Raw genomic sequence first — 10,225 nt, forward strand, 5'->3', positions numbered from 1 at the left:
GATGGAATAGGGGCTTGCTCCGTCCACTCCACGCATCGACCTGGTATTGCAGTACTTCCAGGAACGGTGCACCCCCCTCTACCTGTTGAAAAGCAAGTTGCAGTCTGAAAAGTGCATTAACATACATCACAGTAGCTTCTTAGTCTTTGAGACAATTTAGTTTTCATATTTTAAAGATAGATAAGTTGATGTTGGTGGTGACTAATAGCGCGCTCATTTTCACTGCTTTTTACTATTAGTATAAATTTCCTTCGGTGCCACTCATGTGCTTGTGTAACACATCAGCTTACGTTTATAAAATGTTCTAAGATATGTACATAAATATGTGACAATTAGGTTTCAGAATTGGTTTCAGTGTTCACACAGACAGCCGGAAAGGCGTACCAATGACTATTCACTGCTTTTTGTCTGCGCCTTTTTGTCTGACGTGTAGTCAGGATTTTTTAGCGCAGAGGGCGTGGTCATGCACAGAGACAGATTTGAGGTAGCAGAGGCTATTTGTCAGAAGTATAAATTGACCTTAACTTTTACCCCCCTACAATGCCGCGCTAAGCCCAACGATGTGAAACACCAAGAAACCTTAAGAAATATTCCTAGCTAAAAGCCTGATGGACAATACAACAAATGAAAATAGTTTCCTGTATTTTGAATGGTTTTATTTATGGCCACTTGATCAAATACAAGTGTTTTGCATTTGAACTTTTTTGAATTAAATTTGATTATATTCTAAATTACAGGTTTACTGCATTAACTTTTACTTTATTTGCATTTCACATAATGCCTTAGTAAAATAATGTGAAAACTTAAAAATATAATAGAGCAAATTATTATTTTTCTCGCCCTTAGAAATATGCTTGACCTGCAAAAAATGTTCTTCCTGTTCACATGGTCAGTGTGTCACTAATTTCAGACCCTGCTTGTATCCTTCTTCTGTGGGAAAACATATATTTCCAAATGAAAGTGTCGTGTTAAATTTGTCAGATATGTTACTGCTCTGAACGAAAATCAAAGGCCCCCATATGTGGGTCATGTACTGCTGTTGCACTCCTGCTTTAAAGGGTTTTTTGTTATGAACTCTGAAATGGAGAGCTCCACTTCAGCTGCTGTCTGAATGAAGACATTTTAATCTCCTTTCAGTTTTCCCCTTCTTCATGTTTAATTCAATTAACAATACGCCATAAATCTCAAAGGGATGTTATATTGTTTTAATTAAGATGTAGCTGCAGTTGCTAACACTGTTGCCTTGCAGCAAGAAGCTCCCTTATTCAAATCCCATTGAGTTTTGGATCTACTATTTATGAATGCGGTTTTCTCCCACAGAAACACCCTCAGTGTTGCTTTCAATAGCGTGCAGTTGGCCCCTGAGCCATAACTTTGTTTTCTGGAGCACTTAAAAAGAATCTATGCTGATAACAAATGTCCAGAAAAGGGAATCTGTGTGGATAATGTAAAGCACGAAGTAGATGTTAAGAATAAGGCTGTGACATAAACAGGAATATTAAAGAACTCCCAGAGTCACCTGTTGGATCCTGAATGTTAAATAATTTAATGTGTGGCTTCTGATAGGTTGCCTTTAAGCTTGCTCCCTTAAGCTAACTCAGTCTCTCGCTCTGTGTGTGTGTGGGTGTGTTGCATTTATTATAGTGTAACAGGTGTAAGGTGGTGTAATGTTCAGGTGGCTCAGTTTGCCTGAGTTTTTTTTTTTTTACTTAATTAAAGTGACATGGATGTAACACAAACTCCAGCACTTATTCTGTGGCTCCAAACCCCAGCACAACAACACACCTATCCAAGGTCAGCAGCTCACATCCAGCTTCAAAAGTAGAATTTATTTCTATGCTTTTATTTTTATAAAACCTGACTTAAAATCCTCTTGTCATCATGAAATACGTTGTTTTTTCCCCCACTCGGGAACAGCAAAGTGAACAAAAAAGTGCGTGAAAAAAGTAGAAAGACTTCTCTAAGAACAAATACGAAGAAGTACTGAAAAGTGTTAATTTACCAACCTGTTGGTATGAAAATGATTAAAGTAATAAAACACTAGAAAAAAAAACACCTAAGGAGGAAGTGACATCTTGTTGCCATGGGCAACACTGAGTTGGTATGGAGGCAAGGTCAGCTGAGGGTGGTGTTTGAATGAAGGGAGGACGTGAGCAGTAGAACTAAAACAAACTTCTCTCTGCTTGGATATTCTTAAAATATCTAAAAGCTTTTTTAGTTTAACTGTAGTCTTTACATTTATTTCTCAATGGACATTTTTAAAGGGAACAAGAAATATTTCTGCTTACAAAAAATCTGCTAAAAAAAAGTTTTTCTATTTTGCTGCTTGAATTTTCTTTATATAAATAAATTTGTGGAAGTAAGTTTAGTATCCTCTATAAGCTTAACTAGTTATGCCTTGATGCATCACATCACGTTTTTTTGGATTTATTGAAAGGAAGATTTTGGATTCAAATTATACAAAAATATTAGCTCACACATCTGCTGGATTCTGGAACATTTTTTTATTGTGGATGTTATTTTGCATGTGGATTGTTTTATGCACATAAAGATGTACAAGCGGCGGGATTATGTGGATCTGTACGAGAAGGATCTGGCAAAATGGGCACTGCTGCGAAATGTCAACACTGTGACAAAACCCAGTACGCTGCTGCCGGTATGGTGTGCTCTGTGTTTTTGTAATTTCTTAGAAAATCTTCTCTGATCTCATCTTAATTGAAGTAGAACTTGTAATTAAGCCAAACAGTGGTCCTTGTGACGCCTGTGTTGCTTGATGTTAAAAAAAATCTCTGGCATTAATTCAGAATGCTGTCAGTGATATATCTTTTTCAGTCATATTTGTTAATGGTTTCTTTTTTGAATTACATTATATGATTGTTATTATTTTAGATCAAATTAGATTTTCTAAAATTTCTTTTGTGTCCTGATATTTTCATGTGGAGAAAAGGCCAAAATTATATCTTGCTCATCTAATTTCTAACATAATTACAGGTTATTTTCTCTTCCCTGGCCCCCCCATCATCAGTGTTTTAAGGTTTTAGCGTCTCTTTTGTTGGTTGGGTCATTTATAACAGCAGAATGTGGCTTTTGGATTGTTTAGGTCAGGGTGTCCTTTTTAGCAATCACTACTATGGTGACCTGGTGATTTTATTTATTTAATTATACCCGTCTCTGTTAGGTTCTGGCCCCCAAGTTCCAAAGTTTAGGATTCCTGATCTGGGGGGGGGGTACATTGTTGACTTCTTCTAGAAATAAACATGGATGGTAGTGCTGGCGCGCATCTAGCGGTCTTTTCCAACCATAAAAACACAATCTTTTCAATATGTTAAAACATAAATACTGCTCCCCGCATCATCATCTGCCATGGTTGTTGTATTTCTTGCTGCTTCTGCGCAGCAAGACGCATAATACTGACCTTTGTCGGGTATTAATGACATTCAAGTCGGATTAATGCGACCTGGCTGTTCAGACGCAGGTCGCATTTGAAAAGATCAGATTCATATTGGATTCAGGACTACAAAGCCAAATGGCCTGGGTCACATTGGAAAACATTGGAACTGTGTTGTTCAGACTGCCATGAAAAGATCAGATCCAGGTCGCATATGGGCAAAAAAAAATCGGATTTGGGTCACTTCAGGCTGCAGTGTGAACGTAGCCTTAGAACTGCTGGACACAGGTTAGACCTTATCCATGAAGATCGGAGACGAACTGAAGTTTACTGGTTGTCTGAAACAATAACAGAGCCCACATTAAAGAGATTCACAGGAAGCCAAATTTAAACAAAAAAGATATGTCTGGCTTAGTTCTTTAGCTGTAATATTATCAAGGGTAATCATCTGGTGAAGAGAGATGAGCCTCTACCTCCTTATTTACACACTAGTCATCTTGATTGAGAGATGTTCTCAGGTGTGCAGCGATATGGCACCAGCAAAGATCCTCTCTTTGACAGGAAGCTCACTCAGACCAGAAAAACAGTAAAACCCCAGAGACCCTAACACAGGCATCCCCAAAGTCAGTCCTCGAGGGCCGCTGTCCTGCAGGTTTTAGAGGTTTCTCTGCTTTAGCACAGGGAGCAGGGAAACCTCTAAAACCAGCAGGCCCTCGACTTGGGGGATGCCTGCAAACATTTAAAGCTGCACGTAGCTGATGAGTTTCACTTGAATAAAGTTGAATCCAAGTCTAGGTCTGCTGTTCCCTTATAAAAGAAATGCATATAGTTGGCATGTTTGGCATCAGTGTTTACCCAACTGATCCAAGTGGTTTGCTGTTAAAGAATGTTTCCTGCTTCTTTTCCTCTGACTCTTTTTAATCAATAGCAGTGAGTGCTGGGTGGGTCATGTTGATTCCCTCCTAATGATTTGCACTCAGCGTGTTCCTAACTGTAACCGATATTAGCCTGGCATAATAAACAACTTGGTTTGCATGTGTATAGGTTTTTAAATACACTTATAGATTGAGAGTCCATTATTCCTGCGTGAACCAGTTAATGAGAGCTGAAGTCAGTATGTATAACCCAGGATTACATATTGAATAAACTATATAGCAGTGTTAAAAATAAGGCAATTGATTGTAGTTGTCAAAAATATTGATACTCCCAACTGACACCCAAAAAACATCCTAAAATACTAAAAACTGATGTTGTTTGCAGATTTTTGCTGATTGTAATTTTAGATTTCTGGGTTATTTGCACATAAAGGAATAATATATCGGACAGCCTTAAATATTTCTGGATTTTGTTAAAATGTAGTTACTTAGTTTGTATTATCTGTACTTTATATAACTCACATCTATTATTCTGTTTAAATTGAGAAACAATACAGAGAAATGTTCTTATTGCCTTAAATTGTTTGTCTTTTTTTATCCCTGTGGTATCAAAAATGTTATCAAGTATTAAATGTTTTCCCGGGTTGGAAATGTTTGTGCCATGTCTATTATTATATATAATATACAGATGATTTGAATGAATATTGCAGCTCTCCATCATTCTACCTCCTTTTCTTGTTCAATTATCAAGTAGTGATTAATAACTGCTCATTTTTAAGTTAGTGAACATAAAACTTTATTTAACTCACAGTTTAGATCTACGTTCATGTACTTCCACTCGATAGTCTGTGTAACTTTTCAAACTCTTGTTCTGATTTCTGTGCAGGGTGACTATGTCTGGTTGGATTTGAAGACTGGCCGAGAGTTTGAGGTCCCCATCGGTGCTGTGGTCAAACTTTGTGATTCTGGACAGATCCAGGTGTTGGATGATGAAGGAAATGTGAGTCTTGGAACATTTGCAACACACTGGTAACAATGAACATTAACAGGACTGTATGAGTAAAAGATCACTTTCAACAAACTAAGAAATTTGGTTTTCCGTCACTCTCATGATAACCAGCAGTTCAAAGGACAACAGGATCTAGAGAAACATTTAAAAGGGATAAAATGGGAAAGGTATAAAAGCCTCACAGCTGTATGTCACAGGTGTCAAAATGGTTCCAGAAAGGGCCATGTGGCTGCAGGTTTTCTTTCCAACTATGCAATAGCACACCGGACTCCATTCATCTCATCAAGTCATCATGTTAAGACTGGACTCAATTATTGAGATGAATGGAGTGTGAAAGAAAACCTGCAGCCACACGGTCCTTTTTAGAACCAGTTTGACACCCCTGCTGTATGTAAAAGTATGGGTGCATCCTATCCTTTAATCAGTTTTTTAAGAAAATAGGGAAATAGTGCAACTTATTATTGCAAATTACTGTTCCTCACTGAGAAAAGATAAAGCAGAAATGGTAAAGCTCTTCATAAACCAGCGGTGAGGACCTGCTACCCAGATGTGTTTTGCTATCAACAGCAGGTGTGACCATGTCTATGAAAGCATGAATTTCGGCCGATTGATTTTCAGGGTGCTAACACGGCAATTCTCCGTAACTGGGGCGTTATGGCCTGGAAGGTCTGATGACAAAACTTTGCTCTATATAGTATTGTTATAATTTTGTTATGAATAACATAACTATATGTGTATATATTTAATCTCTTTTTTTATTTTTATCTTTATTATCTTGTGTAGTTGGATGTGTATATATATATATATATATATATATATATATAACTGTACCTGGAGCGTGTAACAAAAGTAATTTCCCTCTGGGATTATTACAGTATTTCTGATTCTGATTCTGAAATGTGTTTTTCTGTTGTTGTTTTGTTTTGTTTTGTTTATAAGGGACAAAAAGCTGTTTTAGTGCCAGATATTAGTTTTACTGTGTTTTACTCTGCCAATACAGACCTGGTTCAGCTTTTTATTCATACAGCAGTAAAACTTTTGGAGCAGTGATGCCACTCAAGGACTATTTAGAGGGCAATCATTGTTCTCTGATATGTTTCAAGTGTTTTGAACTTACATTTTTTTGCTGTGAGATCTGATCATTAAGTGTGAGTTTTTTGGCAGCAAATGCAAACCACAGACATAAATGGACCAACATGCTGAATATTATGGAAGCACAGATGAGAAAGAGAAGGTGGATATTGGCATACATGGCAGCTATTCTCTTATTTGCAAGTTTTTCTCTTGTTCATCTCTATTTTTTAATTAAATGTAGAAAATATATGTTAAATTGTAAGGTATAATCTGCCATCAAGTCCTTTAGTTTTTTAACCCTGGACTATTTTATCACCTAATAAATCATGTAAAAAGGTAAACCCACTTTGTTAGCTTTGTTATTCAGGAAAAAATTTAGCTCTGCATTTAACACATCCCTTTGGGGAGCAGTGGGCTGCCACTATACGGCACCCAGGAAGCAGTGTGGGGTTGAGGATTTTGCTCAGGCACCCAGAGTGGAGGCTGTGGGGATCGGACTGGGTTCTTCCAAACTTCTCAGAGCACAAGTGCACTGCTCTAACCACTAGCCCAACACTCCCCTCTGATTCGACATCACTGTAAATTCAATGATGATTCAAGGTATTTAGATTATATTGATTAGGAATGGCAGCACTCATAAGTGTTTTCACTTATAATGGTTAATAACAGCAGTATACACAATGCATCAGATCAACAATGGAGGAATCCTGAAAATTTTAAATGTGTTCATCAACCTTCATCTCATACATCGGCTTACCTTCAGGAGCACTGGATCTCACCACAGAATGCCACCAACATTAAACCAATGCACCCCACCTCCATCCATGGTGTGGAGGACATGATCAGGCTGGGAGACCTGAATGAGGCTGGGATTCTCCGCAACCTGCTCATCAGATACAGAGAAAAGCTCATTTATGTGAGTATTAATGCTTAAGTTGTTCTATCTGATAATAATTCATTGAGTACAGCGGATATACTTCTAAACCAAAGTGCAGATCAACGTTATCTCAGTACCAGTTTTTTAGGGGGGGTTATTTGACTTTTATTTGACTTTAAGTACATTTTAGATTTAAAGACTTGCATCTCCTGTCTTAAATGTTTTAGAAATATGTTTAGTTTAATGCTTAGTTGTAGTCATTTACATAACATCACATGAACGTTGATGTCATGACAATAAAATAACCCTTTCATTGAAGTTCAGGTTAGACCAGGGCCGGTCCTTGCCCATTTGTTGTCCTGGGCAAACGACTATCCCTTTATCACTATTATTCCCATCTTTCTCTCCATCTGCTTCCTTGCACCTGAACAACATGGGCTTTGTTAAATATAGTATTCTGTATACATTCTGGTCAGTAAAGAGGCATTACAGATTTCTAATGATACGGCCACCTGTGGCCAAAATACAGAACTGGGCACTCTTCTGCTTATTCTTGTAGCTCGCGCTCATCCTCAATAAGGTTGGTTTTTTTCTTCCTTTATAAGGAGTTGCTATTGGTGTCTTTGAGTTAAGCTGGATGCCTGTTGTTTCTGAGTGTGCAAAAAATGTACAAAATGTGTCTTTTAATATCGCTTATTTATTCAAAATGAATAACTTCCATGTTTATGTATTAAGAATGATAAAGTTTCCTTGGTCAAAATTAATACTAATTATTTCATTCATTTCAAATACATAATGTTTAATTGTTTGAATTGCATACTAATCATACAGTAAATTTAGCAGTGTTACAGTAACACTTTAAGAGTTAAATTTAACACCAATCTGAGTTGATTTAGTCCCACTTTGAATTAGTGTTAAATTAACTCTCTGCTTATTGTATATCTTAATCCAATTGTTGTTGTAATAACTCTAAAAGAGTTAATGTACTTCGACAGTGCATGTTAAACTCTGTGGAATTTACTGTGCAGGTTACCTATATGCACTCAGTTTTCTAATTGCTTCTAATTCTTTGTCTGTCAAGGTGTAAAGCTTCTTGTTTTTAAGATTAAATTCACTGTGGAAAGGCCTCTGATATATTTTCCATTAAGCCCTTAATGTATGTGATCAAATGAACCCATGTTCTGTTGCTGTCTGCTCCCTTTTTCATTTATCTATTTCGCCCTACATGTTCTCTTCCTTTCTATTTCCTCTGAAGACGAACTGTGGTGGGAGGGTAAGTCAGCACCCAAACTTTAAGCATGGCTACAAAGAAGAGCACATTCTGTGCAAAAACAATAGAAGTTAATGCAACTCATGCATGGCTCTAGATCAGCAGCACATAATATGTGTACTAAATATGAACTGGATGTATGTTGCATGTATGTTTCTGTCTCATAACGGTGAAACCAGAGATTTTTAGAGTGACTAACAGTGACTTTTCTTACATGTTAATAATTGATGGTGTCATGTTCTGGCAGGATGAGTAAAAATAGGTTACTGGACAGACTTTTTTTTTTCTCTGACGGGTTTACGGGGAACTAAGCTCACTATAACAGCCTGGGTGCTTGTGCTCATTTGTTTTTCAACATGGTGGTTGGTTCTCATGTGAATAGTCTCATTGTCATCCTACAACATGACAGTAGAGTGAGCTCATCTTCCTTCAACAACAGAGAGCGCAGACTAGTATCTGCAAAACTGTCATCAGCTTTTATACTGGCTACAGTCTTTATTTTGTTTTATTTAAAATCCATCCAGGTTTTATAATTATGATTCTTTATTACTGTGTCTACTATGATTAAAGAAGTATGTTTTTTTTTTTTTATGCATTAACAATAAAAAAAAATGGGGAAAAAAAAAGAAAACAGTAATATAGATAATGTTCGGAATTACTGTGAACAGGTGTGTTTTTTCTTCTCTAGAGAAACGGGTAAACCTAATTTATTTGCAGCTGATGTTGTTAGACCTTTGAAGACCCATTTGTTAAGTTATTCAAAAGCGACCCTTAAAATGTTCAAATAAGTTAACCCTTATTTCTAATTGATGCAGACGTACACAGGCTCCATCCTTGTGGCCGTGAACCCCTATCAGCTGCTGCCTATCTACACCGCAGATCAGATCCGCCTCTACACCAACAAGAAAATTGGTGAAATGCCTCCTCATATCTTTGCTATCGCTGACAACTGTTACTTCAACATGCAGAGGAACAACCGAGACCAGTGCTGTATAATCAGGTAAAAGACATTTTGGTGACTTTGGCCTGACCAACCAGAGCACATGATGAGGATCTTAAACTTCTTTTTCATACCTATTAGTAGTTTCTATGTCTGCTCAGAAGATTTATAACTAATTTAGTTTAGATAACACAATTTGATACATGTAGTAATGTAAAGAAAAAAAACAGAAGGACAGCAATTTGATACATGTAGTAATGTAAAGAAAAAAAAACAGAAGGACAGCTTTATCATTGGAATGTTAAACTACCCCTGTATGTAAAGCTGATGTGATTAAAGGGTTTTCCATGAATGTCCCGCCATGGCTGTTGTTTCCCTCTTATTGCTGATTTTTTATTTTTCTTCACAGTGGAGAGTCTGGAGCGGGGAAAACAGAAAGTACCAAACTAATCCTGCAGTTCTTGGCAGCCATCAGCGGTCAGCACTCCTGGATAGAGCAACAGGTCCTGGAAGCTAACCCCATACTTGAGGGTAAGAACTGATACGGGTTTAAAGGGGGTCATAGAATGCAAAACAGAGTTTACCTTGAGATGAATAACGATAGTTCAGTGGGAGAAATGGACGTACAGAGAAGTTCAAACCCCTTCAACGACTCCTTTCTCTGCAAATCTCACAATTCTAAACTTCCACCATAAAACGGGCGAATTCAAATGAAGCCACGAGTTGCCCTCAACTCGGGGATGTTGCCTTATTTGGTTCTGGCCTGTACTTTTGTCATGCCCCAGAATTTAC

At 37.3% G+C, this 10,225-nt stretch overlaps 1 protein-coding gene across 1 annotated transcript in view; it reads left to right on the forward strand.

The window, feature by feature from the left end:
* myo7a (myosin VIIA) overlaps window positions 1-10,225 on the forward strand; it is a 72,846-nt gene that overhangs the window by 16,810 nt on the left and 45,811 nt on the right. The window contains exons 4-7 of the mRNA XM_015385689.1: window positions 5,150-5,263; window positions 7,110-7,262; window positions 9,309-9,493; window positions 9,843-9,964. Of these exons, the coding sequence (XP_015241175.1) occupies window positions 5,150-5,263; window positions 7,110-7,262; window positions 9,309-9,493; window positions 9,843-9,964 (574 nt within the window). The remainder of the gene's footprint in view (window positions 1-5,149; window positions 5,264-7,109; window positions 7,263-9,308; window positions 9,494-9,842; window positions 9,965-10,225) is intronic.

This window comes from Cyprinodon variegatus, unplaced genomic scaffold, assembly GCF_000732505.1.
Source record: "Cyprinodon variegatus isolate N-32 unplaced genomic scaffold, C_variegatus-1.0 Scaffold345, whole genome shotgun sequence".
Classification (NCBI taxonomy): Eukaryota; Metazoa; Chordata; class Actinopteri; order Cyprinodontiformes; family Cyprinodontidae; genus Cyprinodon; species Cyprinodon variegatus.